This window comes from Phyllobates terribilis, unplaced genomic scaffold (genome assembly GCF_046119375.1).
Source record: "Phyllobates terribilis strain yellow unplaced genomic scaffold, ASM4611937v1 Scaffold_8__6_contigs__length_399053987, whole genome shotgun sequence".
NCBI classification, from domain to species: Eukaryota; Metazoa; Chordata; class Amphibia; order Anura; family Dendrobatidae; genus Phyllobates; species Phyllobates terribilis.
In genome coordinates this window covers 252,139,593-252,155,196 of record NW_027362768.1, presented here as the reverse complement: position 1 = coordinate 252,155,196, position 15,604 = coordinate 252,139,593, and the positions used below count along the sequence as shown (strand labels likewise).

General features: G+C 43.8%; 1 protein-coding gene across 1 annotated transcript in view; it reads right to left on the bottom strand.

Annotated features, from left to right (window-relative positions):
- LOC141156500 (uncharacterized) overlaps positions 1 to 15,337 on the bottom strand; it is a 45,160-nt gene extending 29,823 nt beyond the window's left edge. Inside the window, exon 1 of the mRNA XM_073642698.1 lies at positions 15,214 to 15,337. Coding sequence (XP_073498799.1) covers positions 15,214 to 15,264 — 51 coding nt within the window. The 5' untranslated portion in view covers positions 15,265 to 15,337. The remainder of the gene's footprint in view (positions 1 to 15,213) is intronic.
- Positions 15,338 to 15,604: the final 267 nt, after the last annotated feature.

Genomic DNA, 15,604 nt, shown 5'->3' with positions numbered 1-15,604 from the left:
TTGAAACAATCAACGATCTTCCATATAGGAAAAGTCCCCCTCAAAGAACATATGTAACCTACTGAGCATAAAAAAGAGGTAATGGGATACAATTTATTCAAAAATACTACCAAAATGTTATTTAGAGATTCTTGTTACAAATAGTGGTATGCCTAGATAGGTGACCACAATACATAATAGGCAGACCACAGAAGCAACACACAAAAAAAAACTACCTACCCATATATATCAAGCAATGTGAACTGAGGTCTAAGATGGTACACATGCAAGAAATAGGAGCATGTTCACACTAGCAAAAAGATGCAAAACCTACAAAAGACAAAAAATATATCTCATACCCTACCATCATTATATATAAATGTAAAGCAAAGTTGCATATGAAATATAGGGTACTTAGTGAACTATTTTTGATCAAAAAAAGTATACAAGCCGTCCCACCAGCGACAAGGTGACCCTAAATTGGGACGGTCCTACACTGTCTATATTAAAAACCTTACTGTATATCAAAGTTGAAGTAATGCATATAAAAGGGTAGACCAATAGAACCAGGTCCCAATATCAGACCACCTAAGCCTGTGGTAAGCTACATATATACTAACCAGCTCAACAAGGGGGATGCCACACCCCTAATTTTCACAGAATGCAAACAAGACAAAAAACCAAGCAATGTGAACTGAGGTCTAAGATGGTACACATGCAAGAAATAGGAGCATGTTCACACTAGCAAAAAGATGCAAAACCTACAAAAGACAAAAAATATATCTCATACCCTACCATCATTATATATAAATGTAAAGAAAAGTTGCATATGAAATATAGGGTACTTAGTGAACTATTTTTGATCAAAAAAAGTATACAAGCCGTCCCACCAGCGACAAGGTGACCCTAAATTGGGACGGTCCTACACTGTCTATATTAAAAACCTTACTGTATATTAAAGTTGAAGTAATGCATATAAAAGGGTAGACAAATAGAACCAGGTCCCAATATCAGACCACCTAAGCCTGTGGTAAGCTACATACATACCCATATACAGTGCCTACAAGTAGTATTCAACCCCCTGCAGATTTAGCTGGTTTGATAAGATGCAAATAAGTTAGAGCCTTCAAACTGCAAACGAGAGTAGGTTTTATGAACAGAAGCATAAATCTTACAAACCAAAAAGTTATGTTGCTCAGTTGAATTTTATTAAATTTTAAACATAAAAGTGTGGGTCAATTATTATACAACCCCTATGTTTAATATTTTGTGGAATAACCCTTGTTTGCAATTACAGCTAATAATCGTCTTTTATAAGACCTGATCAGGCCGGCACAGGTCTGTGGAGTTATCTTGGCCCACTCCTCCATGCAGATCTTCTCCAAGTTATCTAGGTTCTTTGGGTGTCTCATGTGGACTTTATTCTTGAGCTCCTTCCACAAGTTTTCAATTGGGTTAAGGTCAGGAGACTGACTAGGCCTCTCCAACACCTTGACTTTTTCCCTATTGAACCAGGCCTTGGTTTTCTTGGCTGTGTGCTTTGGGTCGTTGTCTTGTTGGAAGATGAAATTACGACCCATCTTAAGATCCTTGATGGAGGAGTGGAGGTTCTTGGCCAAAATCTCCAGGTAGGCCGTGCTATCCATCTTCCCATGGATGCGGACCAGATGGCCAGGCCCCTTGGCAGAGAAACAGCCCCACAGCATGATGCTGCCACCACCATGCTTGACTGTAGGGATGGTATTCTTGGGGTCGTATGCAGTGCCACCCAGTCTCCAAACGTCACGTGTGTGGTTGGCACCAAAGATCTCGATCTTGGTCTCATCAGACCATAGAACCTTGAACCAGTCTGTCTCAGAGTCCTCCAAGTGATCATGAGCAAACTGTAGACGAGCCTTGACATGACGCTTTGAAAGTAAAGGTACCTTACGGGCTCGTCTGGAACGGAGACCATTGTGGTGGAGTACGTTACTTATGGTATTGACTGAAACCAATGTCCCCACTGCCATGAGCTCCTTCCTTGTTGTCCCTGGGTTAGCCTTGACTCTTCGGACAAGCCTGGCCTCGGCACGGGAGGACACTTTCAAAGGCTGTCCAGGCCGTGGAAGGCTAACAGTAGTTCCATAAGCCTTCCACTTACGGATGATGCTCCCAACAGTGGAGACAGGTAGGCCCAACTCCTTGGAAAGGGTTTTGTACCCCTTGCCAGCCTTGTGACCCTCCACGATCTTGTCTCTGATGGCCTTGGAATGCTCCTTTGTCTTTCCCATGTTGACCATGTCTGAGTGCTGTTCACAAGTTTGGGGAGGGTCTTAAATAGTCAGAAAAGGCTGGCAAAAGAGATCTTTAATCCACACATGTGAAGCTCATTATTCTTGGTGCCTGAACTACTTCTTAATACTTTAGGGGGACCAAACAGAATTCTTGTGGTTTGAGGGTTGAATAATAAATGACACTCTGAATTAACTTTTTACGTTTTAAAAAAAAAAAAAAAAAAATTTGCTGCAGTGCATTTCCCACTTCCAGGCTGATCTACAGTACAAATGTCACAATGCCAAGTTAATTCCGCATGTGTCAACCAGCTAAATCTGCAGGGGGTTGAATACTACTTGTAGGCACAGTATATGCATAATCATATACACTGCTCAAAAAAATAAAGGGAACACTCAAATAACATCCTAGATCTGAATGAATGAAATATTCTCATTGAAAACTTTGTTCTGTACAAAGTTGAATGTGCTGACAACAAAATCACACAAAAATCATCAATGGAAATCAAAGTTATTAACCAATGGAGGCCTGCAATTGGAGTTGCCCCCAAAATTAAAGTGTAAAAACACACTACAGGCTGATCCAACTTTGATGTAATGTCCTTAAAACAAGTCAAAATGAGTCTCAGTATTGTGCGTGGCCTCCACTTGCCTGTATGACCTCCCTACAACGCCTGGGCATGCTCCTGATGAGGTTGCGGATGGTCTCCTGTGGGATCTCCTCCCAGACCTGGACTAAAGCATCCGCCAACTCCTGGACAGTCTGTGGTGCAACGTGACGTTGGTGGATGAAGCGAGACATGATGTCCCAGATGTGCTCAATCGGATTCAGGTCTGGGGAACGGGCGGGCCAGTCCATAGCTTCAATGCCTTCATCTTGCAGGAACTGCTGACACACTCCAGCCACATGACGTGTGGCATTGTCCTGCATTAGGAGGAACCCAGGGCCAACCGCACCAGCATATGGTCTCACAAAGGGCCTGAGGATCTCATCTCTGTACCTAATGGCAGTCAGGCTACCTCTGGCGAGCACATGGAGGGCTGTGTGGCCCTCCAAAGAAATGCCACCCCACACCATTACTGACCCACTGCCAAATCGGTCATGCTGCAGGCAGCAGATCGCTCTCCACGGCATCTCCAGACTATGTCACGTCTGTCACATGTGCTCAGTGTGAACCTGCTTTCATCTGTGAAGAGCACAGGGCGCCAGTGGCGACTGTGTCAATCCTGGTGTTCTGTGGCAAATGCCAAGCGTCCTGCACGGTGTTGGGCTGTGAGCACAACTCCCATCTGTGGACGTCGGGCCCTCATACCACCCTCATGGAGTCAGTTTCTAAGCGTTTGTGCAGACACATGCACATTTGTGGCCTGCTGGAGGTCATTTTGCAGGGCTCTGGCAGTGCTCCTGTTAGAACCCTCCTGTTTGTTTTTGCCATCTTGTGTTTCGGTCACGTGACCATCTGCCTTTATATTCCAGCTCCACCCTTCTGGCTGTGCTGGACTTCAGTGTTTGACTGTTTCTCTAGCCTGGTGCTTAGGTGCCTTTCTCTGTCAGTTCGCTTGGTCCTTCTGGGACCTCTAGTACTTTTTGTCAGTTTGTCTTTTTGTGTTCTGCAACAACTTCTCTCTTTAGATCATAGGGATTCAAGTTAGTCTTACTTTTGGGGCAGCTTTCCCCTATCTTTCCTTAGTTCATGTTGCAGATCATAACAGCTCCTCCTGTTCCTCCTTGCACAAAGGGGAAGGTAGCAGTCCTGCTGCTGGGTTGTTGCCCTCCTACGGCCCCCTCCACGTCTCCTGGTGTACTGGCCTGTCTCCTGGTAGCGCCTCCCACCTCTGGACACTATACTGAAAGACACAGCAAACCTTCTTGCCACAGCTCGCATTGATGTGCCATCCTGGATGAGCTGCACTACCTGAGCAATTTCTGTGGGCTGTAGAGTCTGCCTCATGCTACCACGAGTGTGAAAGCACAACCAAAATTCAAAAGTGACCAAAACATCAGCCATAAAGCATTAATACTGAGATGTGGTCTGTGGTCCCCACCTGCAGAACCACTCCTTTATTGAGGGTGTCTTGATAATTGCCAATAATTTCCATCTATTGTCTATTCCATTTGCACAATAGCATGTGAAACTGATTGTCAATTAGTGTTGCTTCCTAAGTGGATAGTTTGATTTCACAGAAGTTTGATTTACTTGGAGCTATATTCTGTTGTTTAAGTGTTCCCTTTATTTTTTTGAGCAGTGAACATATCGTGTATTGATTATCAAAACCATAGATGGCCATTATACACTAAAAATATATAGACAATATTGTGAGATAAAATATCTCTGTATAGTTGTAGCACACTTATCTTACAATAAATTACCATGGCTAATCCTATAAATAGTTAATAGGAAGTTGTGAAGACACTGGGTCTTCCGTGGGCGTAATACTACTAAGGGTGGGTAAACCAGTGTGGCAGTACTTTATTGAACCACCAAACAGACAATAAACCTATAGAACAGTCCCAGCAAATACCCAAGATGGTGCAAAATTACATAGTCTCACCCTTCTGCTGGCCTACCGGGAATAGACCAGCTGCGACTTTGGGACTTCCAGGGCCAACTACCTCAACCAGTGGCACTCCGCTTTGGGTGGACACCAACAGAGATGAGGTAGCGGCAAGCTCAGGAAGCTGACAGTCCATTGAGGTACGTGGCCAGGAGACCTGAGGGTCCCACCCTGGCTTCTCCGAACACAAATTCGAAAGTCAACATAAAGATATAGGTGTATGGCTTCTGGCCCACAGTATTTACACGCCCGGATAGTTAAGATTAAAAGCTGTGTCATCACATTGCTCCCCCATCTTAACTAGCCAGACGTGATAGGCTTCCAATCATCATTCTCCACTTATTGGGGACAGTCCATTAGCATGTCTTTAAGCACAGACACAAATGTAACAGGTCTTACCTTCATGAGAACAAAATTTTGTATCATCCAGTTTCCTCAGAGCATATTCCATATCTTCCTTGCGAATAAACTCCACACGTAATAACAAGAACCAATTCATATCCTTTGCGTCCACACATGCCGTCCTAAGAATCCTGTGGTTCCTGGATTAAATCCGATTGAGTGTCGGTTGCCTGATATTCAATCCGTTGAAGCTGGCAGAGCTCCTGTAGTTGCCGTTTCTTGTTGCTGCTGTATATCCCCTCCGGTCCTCTTCCCAAGGCAGAGCTAGTGGGGTTGGACATGGTAGCGTCTGAAACTTGCTGTGTATGCCTCACCTATGGTCTGCTAAGTCTGTCTATATGCCTCCCTGATTGTGGAGCTCTTGGACGGTGTCTGCGAACACCAGTCCCCTGCATCTCCGCTGGGCTGAGTAGTATCCCACTGTTGTCACCAAATATGAAGACACCGGGACTTCCGAGGGCGTAATACTACTCAGACAAAACAGGGTGAGGGTAAAACTGTGACCATATTTTATTGAACCACCAAACAGACAATGAACATATAGAACAGTCCCAGCAAATACCCAAGATGGTGCAAAATTACATAGTCTCACCCTTCTGCTGGCCCACCGGGAATAGAGCAGCTGCGACTTTGGGTCTTCCAGGGCCAACTACCTCAACCAGTGGCCTCCCGCTTTGGGTGGACACCCACAAAGAGGAGGTAGCGGCAACTTAGGAAGCTGACAGTCCATTGAGGTATGTGGCCAGGAGACTTGAGGGCCCCACCCTGGCTTCTCTGAACATATCCATGGAACTAGGTGAGCGGATGGTCCCAACCTGGCTTTATTCGAGTGTATCCATGGGCTCAAGGTGACCAGATGGTCAGACCTGGCAATCACAAACAGTATATCCATGGGACCAGGTGACTTCATCATCCCAACCTGGTTTCCCCAAATGTATCCATGGGTTCAATGATAGTCAATGCAGCAGATCTGTATCCCTTCAGCTGGGGGCCCCTAAGCTGACACCCTGTAGAGGCACATCTGTATCCCTCTTGATGGAGCCATGTGTCCTGGTTGCTGTCTTGAAGAGTCTCTCTGATTCTCTTGCAGCAGGATAGAAATCCCATTTTATATTTACATCTGTGGCTCAGGTTATCATTCACAGGTCAGGGGGGGAGCTGGCCGGGCTCATGTCTCATTATTTGAACATTTAATCAATTTGCATAGCTGGTATCCCACTGCTCTGACAATCAACAAACTAGCTGGCTTAGTACAATATGTAATTAGCATATTATCAAACATCATCGTTCCAAGACTGAGTCGCTGTCTTGCAAAACTAGCAGACAATACGTTGTAGGAGCTGATATAAGATGTAAATATTCAAACAATAGTCTGTGTTGATCCACGAGAGAAGAACACAAATTCAAAAGTCAACATAAAGATAAAGGTGTATGGCTCCTGACCTACTGAATTTTACACGTCTGGATAATTAAGATTAAAAACTGTGTTGTCAAAGAAGAAAAAGTGTAGAGGTGAGGAATCCTCACAACATGTGCTAACATCATGCATCTACAGATATATACAGTGAAGGAAATAATTATTTGACCCCTTGCTGTTTTTGTAAGTTTTCCCACTGACAAAGACATGAACAGTCTATGATTTTAAGGGTAGGTTAATTTTAACATTGAGAGATAGAATATCCAAAAAAATCAATAAAATCACATCGTATAAATTAGATAAATTTATTTGCATTTTGCAGTGAGAAATAAGCATTTGATTCCTCTGGCAAACACTTAAGGCTTTTAAGCGTTTCCGCAGCGGCAATTCTGCCGCAGAAACACTTAAAAAACGCTTGGTAGAAGGTCAGCCATGTTCCCCAATGATAATCCGCATGTTCTGTGCACATGCTGCGGAAATTTCCGCTGCGGATAATCATTGCGGAAAAATCCGCAGCACTAATAATTATTTTGCGTAATCGCGGTGTTTTCGACGCCATTGACTTGCATTGAATCGCTTAATATCCGCATTACTACATGTGCACATGTGGATATTAAGCGATTCAATGTGCGGATGGTACACCGGTCTGGAGAAGAGGAGACTCTCCTCCAGACTCGGGTACCATAGTACCTGTAAAAAAAAAAAAAGAATTAAAATAAAAAATACACATTATACTCACCTTCTGATGGGCCCCCGGTCTCCTTATCCGTTGCGTCCTGGCTCTCCGGCAGCTCGCGATGGTCTAAAAGGACATGCCATGACGTCATTTAGTCATGTGATGGGTCACGCGATCGCTGACGTTGGCGGTCGCGTGACCTGTCACATGACTAAATGACATCATAGCAGGTCCTTTTAGACCACCGCGAGCCGCCCAACATACCGGACGCATCGGAGGAGACCTGGGGCCATCGGAAGGTGAATATAATATTTATTTTTTATTTTTTACCATTCTTTTACTATAACTTGGTCACACTATATAAATCCATGCCGGTTGCATGGATTTATATAGTGTGACCAAGTTGTCAAGCACTTTACAAGTGATACTAAAATCGCTTGGAAAGCGCTTGACAACCCGCATGCGAAATCGCATGATCAAAACGCTTCACTTATACTTGTCCCTGGCAGGAAAAACGCATGTAAAATCGGGAGCATTTCTGCATCGTGGGCACTTAGCCTAATACTTGGTGGCAAAACCCTTCTTAGCAAGCACAGCAGTCAGCCTTTTTTTGTAGTTGATGAGGGTTACGCACATGTCAGGAGGAATTTTGGTCCACTCCTCTTTGCAGATCATCTCTAAATCATTCAGGTTTTAAGGCTGTTGCTTGGCAACTCAGAGCTTCAACTCCCTCCATAAATTTTTTTTATGGGATTAAGGTCTAGAGACTGGCTAGGCCACTCCATGACCTTAATGTGCTTCTTTTTGAGCCACTCCTTTGTTGCCTTAGCTGTATGTTTTGAGTCATTGTCTTGCTGGAAGACCCAGCCACGACCCATTTTTAATGTCCTGGTGGAGGGAAGGAGGTTGTCACTCAGGATTTTACTGTACATGGCTCCATCCATTCTCCCATTGATGCGGTGAAGTAATCCTGTGCCCTTAGCCGAGAAACACCCCCAAAACAATGTTTCCACCTCCATGCTTGACTGTGGGGACGGTGTTCTTTGGGTCATAGGCAGCATTTCTCTTCCTTCAAACACGGTGAGTTGAGTTAATGCCAAAGAGCTCAATTTTTGTCTCATCTGACCACAGCACCTTCTCCCAATAACTCACAGAATCATCCAAGTGTTCATTGGCAAACTTCAGATGGGCCTGCACATGTGCCTTCTTGAGCAGGGAGACCTTGTGGGCACTGCAGGATTTTAAACCTTTAAGGCGTAATGTGTTACCAATGGATTTCTTAGTGACTGTGGTTCCAACTGCCTTGGGATCATTAACAAGTTCCTCCCATGTAGTTTTAGGCTATGTGCCCACTATGCGTTTTTTCAAGCGTTTTTCCTGCGGAATTTCCGCAGCGTAAACGCTTGGTAATCCGTGCCCAATGATTCCCAATGAAAATCTGCATGTTCTGTGCCCATGCTGCGGAATTTTCCGCAGCGGATTTTTCTTGCGGAAAAATCCGCAGCATTTCCATTATTTGTGTGTTTCCGTATGCGGATTTGAGGTCCCAATGCATTTGAAAAACGCAAGTCAAATCCGCATGTAAAAACGCGTGTAAAATCCGTAAGCGTTTTTACTGCCAAGAACATGCAGAAACGCTGCAGAAATTTTCTGCTTCAATTCTGCATCGTGGGCACATACCCTTAGTCTGATCTCTCACCTTCCTCATGATCAAGGATACCCCACGAGTGGTGGTGGCAGCATCATGCTATGGGGGTGTTTTTAAACTGCAGGGACAGGACGACTGGTTGCAATTGAAGGAAACATGAATGTGGCCAAGTACAGAGATATCCTGGATGAAAACATCTTCCACAATGACCCTAAGCACACAGCTAAAATAACAAAGGAGTGGCTTTAGAACAACTCTGTGACCATTCTTGACTGGCCCAGCCAGAACCCTGACCTAAACCCAATTGAGCATCTCTGGAGAGACCTGAAAATGGCTGTCCACCAACGTTCGCCATTCAACCTGACTGAACTGGAGAGGATCTGCAAGGAAGAATGGCAGAGGATTCCCAAATCCAGGTGTGAAAAACTTGTTGCATAATTCCCAAGAAAACTCATTGCTGTACTAGCTCAAAAGGGTGCTTCTACTCAATACTGAGCAAAGGGTCTGAATACTTAAGACCATGTGATATTTTTTCAGTTTTTCTCTTTTAATAAATTTTCAAAAATTTCTACATTTGTTTTTTTTTCAGTCAAGATGGGGTGCCAAGTGTACTTTAATGAGAAAAAAAATGAACTTTTTAGAATTTACCAAATGACTGCAATGAAACAAAGAGTGAAAAATTTAAAGGGGTCTGAATACTTTCCGTACCCACTGTATATAAAATCATACAGATTTTCCAATATTTAGCAGTTACTGCTAGAGTTGTGTGTTACCTGTAGTCATGGTGCACATCAGAAATAGTGGTACTGAACAGCCTCGACGCGCGTTTATTGCTAGAACATGTGGCTTCATCAGGAGGTATCAGGGACTGAAGTTAGAGCATTATTTAGTGTAATTGATTGACATTAATTACACAGAATCCAATATATGCCAAAAAATGTTTTGTTAAAACTAAAGAGTAATAACATGCATTATAAAATTAAAGTGCTAGTATAGACTATACAATGTTTAAAGTGTCTATTATACTAAAAATAAAACAAAAAAATACATTTTAGCAGAAAAAAATTAACTTTAGTTTCCACAATTTTAAAAGTTCTGTGAAGCACTTATGGGTTCAACAAGCTCAACACTCCACTAGATGAATTCCTTGATGGGTCTAGTTTGAAAAATAGGGTCACTTATGGGTGTTTGTTTCTGCTGTTTTGTTACCCTCAGGGACTCTGCAAACGCAACATGGCGTCTACAATGTATTCCACCCAATTTTAAATTCCAAATACCAAATGTCACTCCTTCCCTTCCGAGCCCTGCTGTGTGTCTAAACAGAACTTTTTGACTACATGTGGGGTATCACCACCCTCAGAAAAGAGCGAGTAACAAACTATGTGGTCTCCTTTTTCATGTTACCACTTGAAAAAGTGAAATTTGGGGGATAAAGGAAAATGTTTATGAAAAAAATTAACATTTTCAATATGATGACCTAATGTTATCAAATTCTGTGTAGCACCAATGGGTTCAAAATCCTCATTATACCCCTGGATAAAATCCTCAAGGGGTGTAGTCTACAAAATGGGGTCACTTGTTGGAGTTTTCTGCTGTTTGGGTGCCTTCGCGGCCCTGCAAATGCGACATGGTGCTTGCAATCTATTTCAGCCAAATTTGTGTTCCAAAATTCAAATCATGCGTCTTCCCTTTCGAGCCCTGCCATTTGTCCAGCGGTTTCTGGCCTTATATGGAGTATCACTTCGCTCAGAAGATGCTGGGTAACAAATTGTGGGGTCCATTTTTTTGTGCAATTCCTTGTAAAGAAAAAAAAATTGGGGCTAAGGCTACTTCACACACTGCGTATTTGCTGCTTTTTTTTACGCGCAGGTATTTTCCTGCAGTTTTTACCTGCGTTTTTAAGGAATATTAAAAATAAATACACAGGCCACCCCCTCTCCAAGCACTTTGTAGACAAACACAAAGGATCCATCGAAGGAATTAAAGTGATGGGCATACAAATAGTTCATAAACATTGGAGACAAGGCGACTTTATTAAATACATGTCAAAAAAAGAAAGCGAGTGGATCTTCAAATTAAACACCTTGAGACCATGGGGTCTCAACAGTGAAATCGAACTATTTGCTTTCAATGACTAATAGTTACCATGACAACGCCACTAACAACGAACCCCTGCCATGACGTCATTACCCTCGGGTATATAAAGGACTCTATCCACTGGGCCAGATTATCCCTGATGAAGACAGCCGTTAGCTGTCGAAACGCGTTAGATTACACTGACCCAGCTGAGAAGGTGCCCACAGGCCTCCGCACTGAGCACACGCTGCATCTCCCGTGTCAGCGCATTACTCCGCCCCTCTCGCGCGCTTTCAAACGAAAGCACGCCCTCTCCTCTCCCGCTCCACCCACCCGGAAGTACGCGAGCAGCGGCGGTCACCGGCCGGGACTCCGCTCTCGCTCTGGGCTCCGTCACCTTCTGACATCCCCGCGGGACTTCGGACCGTAAGTACCTTGGGCCACGGCCCCTACTGCCTACAGCTCACACAACTGCTAAGATCGAAACCACACACCATTTACCAGTTTACCCCCGGCAGAATCCCACGACACGCGGTCTGCCTGACTCCACACCAGTAGAGACCTTACCTGGAAACCGGACTTTCCATGAGTACAGACCCTGCCTGGAAACCTACTCCGCAGCTTGCCTCTAGCCCTACCACAGCCTCCCGGCACCGCACTTGATTATACGTTACCTAGGCAGAGCCTCCTGCTACACCTGCAGCCAGTCCCCTGCAGCACCAGAGTATCCAGACAAAGACCTACCACTACCTAATCAATAGATTACCCAGTCAGATCCTCCTGCTGCACCCACCATACAGATGGAACTATTTGCAGCACTTGCCTTCTATCAAGGCCTCCTGCCACATAAAAGAAGGTGACTGATTATCGCCCACTCGGGCCACAAACAAGGTAAACATACTAGGTAAACAATCAGGCCTACAACAATCTGTAGATCATTCCCATATAACACAGTTCTTAACCTTTTCCCCCTATCTATATTCAGGACGCCGAGTACACTCAGGCGCCATTACACCTCCTATCGCTCGACAACTAGAGCCCCCTGCTGCATCTCTTAAATAGAGACAGATACAATCCAGAGCCTCCTGTTGCATCCCTCATAGAAAGGATTCTAACAAGCAACATCCGATACAGGATAGCTCCCCCTAGGGTAAGTTCCTAACCCTACTATCTCATTACTCAAATAATATTAATAATACTACCAACCCCATTTCATTTTAATCCTCAGGAGTATTAAAAAACCTTCCGGACCACCCATCCCAGCCACAGTATCTTTGTGGATTACGGCCCAAGTGCATACCCGCACATCGTCACTCCTGACATCTGTCGCGTAACAGTCCAATAGCAGGTAATAGTTTACCTCTACTATTTATAAACCTTAGACTAGTCAACCATAGTCCTAACTAAATCTCGTCTTGACTACAGGTATCAACCTACCACAGGCTCCTTACTACGCCAAACGACTACAAGTGCTATAAAGAGGAATACGTCGATGAGAACAGGTAGCCCAGGTCCAACAAGTATACTTAAATACTGATACTACTATACTATACCATTGCACCCTAACACCCTTTCTTTCTCGACCAGGTATTCTCCACCTTCCAAGCATCAACACCAACTACCTCCTGGCGGGAATCCGCTTCATCCTGGAAACCATCAATTAATGATTATACTATTGCCATTTTAAATATTTAACTATTTATTATACCTACCTTTTAACCTTGTATCTTATCTAGTTTTTACTTCAACCATCCATACTAATAAAAAGGATTTGAACTCAATTCAATATACTATCTCCCGATTTATTTTCACTACCGCTAGCGCGATTTTTAACCATAAATTAGTTCAGGTAAAAAAAACACCTCCATTCACACACTGCGTTTTTTGCTGCATTTTTTTACGCATGCGTTTTTTTCTGCAGTGTACACTACAAAGACAGAGAAACAAAGTTTGTTGAAAAAAAAAAAAGAGAAAAAAAAAGTGTCATTGATGTCATTTCCGGTCTTCTCTACTGAGAAGAGATTATACACTGAAGTATACAGCATGGCTAATCTGGCAGCTGCAATGGCCTTGAGTGAATATGTTGGTGACATTTTGCCCCGGTGGACAAAGAAAACAAGCAGACAACATTGTAGTTCAAATTTTTTATATTTCTGGAGCTGTTTTTACTTGGAAAAGTATTTCTTCTGGTTTTCAAAAATGTTATAAAAAACGTTTCATCTACATAAATTGGTTTGATTTTTTCTTGTAAACTTTAACATGTTAACATAAAGTGCAAAGCACCAAAAAGTGGTGCGAACATTTTAAACCCACATGGATGTCCAACTCCACTCATCAATGGCCGCCAAGAGGGTATGCTTCCAGCTTTCATTAGTATTGCCCAAGGCCCTTTACTCGTCACCACTGAAGGTGAGTCATTCAACACTTGGGCAACACTAATCAAAGCCGGAAACATGCCCTCTTGGCGGCAACTGAGGAGTGGACTTGGACATCATGGCATTGTAACACCATACAAACTGTCTTTAAAGGCAAGACTTGCCTAATTGTCATGTAAAAGGCTTTGTGTGTAGGAGTAGTAGCTCCAGTCTGGAAAGTGATCTGTAGACTGTGCTGCTACTCTGGCACCATTTGAACCTGCAGTAGCATTGGGTACAGATGTCATAGATCTCAATGCTGCTGTAGGTGCAGTACAACTTGCTGGCTCAGGCTGCCACAAGTCCTCTAACGAGGACACAACTTTTGTCAAGGAGGGCTTGCGGTTAGGGTGTTCTGCATAGTATGTCACCACCTTCGATAAAAATGACATGCAGGACTCTCTATTGTCAGGGGTTAAATTCCTTACACGTCCGGCTAGCGAGCTGCCAAAGGTGCTATACTCATCATCCTCTGGCTGTTGTTGGATCAAGGCCATAGCCCATGCCAGAGTCACCTTTTCCTCCTCCTGCGCTGCCACATTTTTTCTTTTTGTAGCCTGTTTTCTTGGTGGTTGTGACAAGGGGCTAGACGAATCAACCAGAACAGGTCTAGCAGCACTACGGTCCTCAGAGTCCGGCAGGTTTTCGGGGGCCGGACTTGAGAAGGTGCTGTCACTAGTCGGTGATTGACACTCTGTTGTCATTGTCACCGAGGTTGAGTTGCATTCTGGCATTGGGGGCGTAGTGCTCGGCACAGCACTGGGGATAGCCGCAGGCACGGTTGGTGTTGCAGTCACCGCAGCAGGAGAGGAAGAGGATGGCATCGTTGGGAGTGGCCGTACATTCTCAATGTAACATATTTCTTGTACTTCTGATAGGAATATTGGTATAATTCGTATTCTATATGGGGATTTTGGGTGACGTATCAGGAACCTGCCATAACTCATATTCTTTTTGAAAATTGTTCACATATGTATTCCTGATGTCACCCAAAATCCCCATATTGAATACAAATTATACCAATATTCCTATCAGAAGTACAAGAAATATGTTCCTGGACATGTGTATTTGTGATATTTCACCCATAATCCCCATACAGAACAATATTTATACCCATATTCCTATCAGAAGTAGATGAAATATGTTCCTGGGCATGTGTATTTGTGATATTTCAACCATAATCCCTATACAGAACAATAGTTATACCTATATTCCTATGAGATGTTGATGAGATATATCACCAGGCGTGTGTAACCCCGATATTCTACACATAATTCCAAATAGTTACAATCTTTTTTCCCTGGTTCTATTATTAAACTTTAATCCAGCCCTGTGGATGTTCTGATTCATTTAAGTATTTCCATTGAATTCCCTCTGATTTCTTTCTATATTACAGGTCAAGAGTTAAAAACTGCAGCTTCTTCTAATCCAGTATCAAGGCTAGAAGTCATTTCCTGGTCTGCATTTGAAAAATGTGCTGCCATCTAGTGGTCAAGTCTAGCATTGCAGCCCATCATCCCAATATGCAGTTTAGTACGTCCCCTTCACCGGCAAATGCTGGAAGCCGCGGGACCAGAAAGGACGCCTCTCCCATCCATCGGATAGGTGAGTATCCATAGTTTTTTTCTTTTAACTTAAGCAGTGTATGTACTGCAGCCAGAAGCTGTCTGTACATACACTGCTAGTGGGACACTCACACTCACACACACGACACATAGACACAGACAGTACACACACGACACACAGACACATACATTACACATACATATACTTACCGCCTCGATGAGGACACCAACATTGATGGACATTCTGTTGAAGGTGTCCATGCTCGTCACACGTGAGCAGCGGCGGGGAACCAGGAACAAAGAATCCCAAAATAGTGGGACTTCCGGTTCCTGTTTTCCCTAGGGCTGCCTCCGTGTGACGTCACATCCTTCATTTCTCCTGCACCTCCGTAAAAAAGCACTGGAATTACGCAGTGTGCGAACACCGCTGCGTAATTCCATCGCTTATAATGGGCACAATATGGGCGAAAGCGCAGGCCGCGGTGCGTAAAGAATTGACATGTCAATTCTTTACGCAGCTGCGCTTTCGTGCTGCGTAAAATTACAGTGTCTGAATGGCAAAGTGAATTTCCCATTCACTTTGCCGGGCAGACACAAGGCA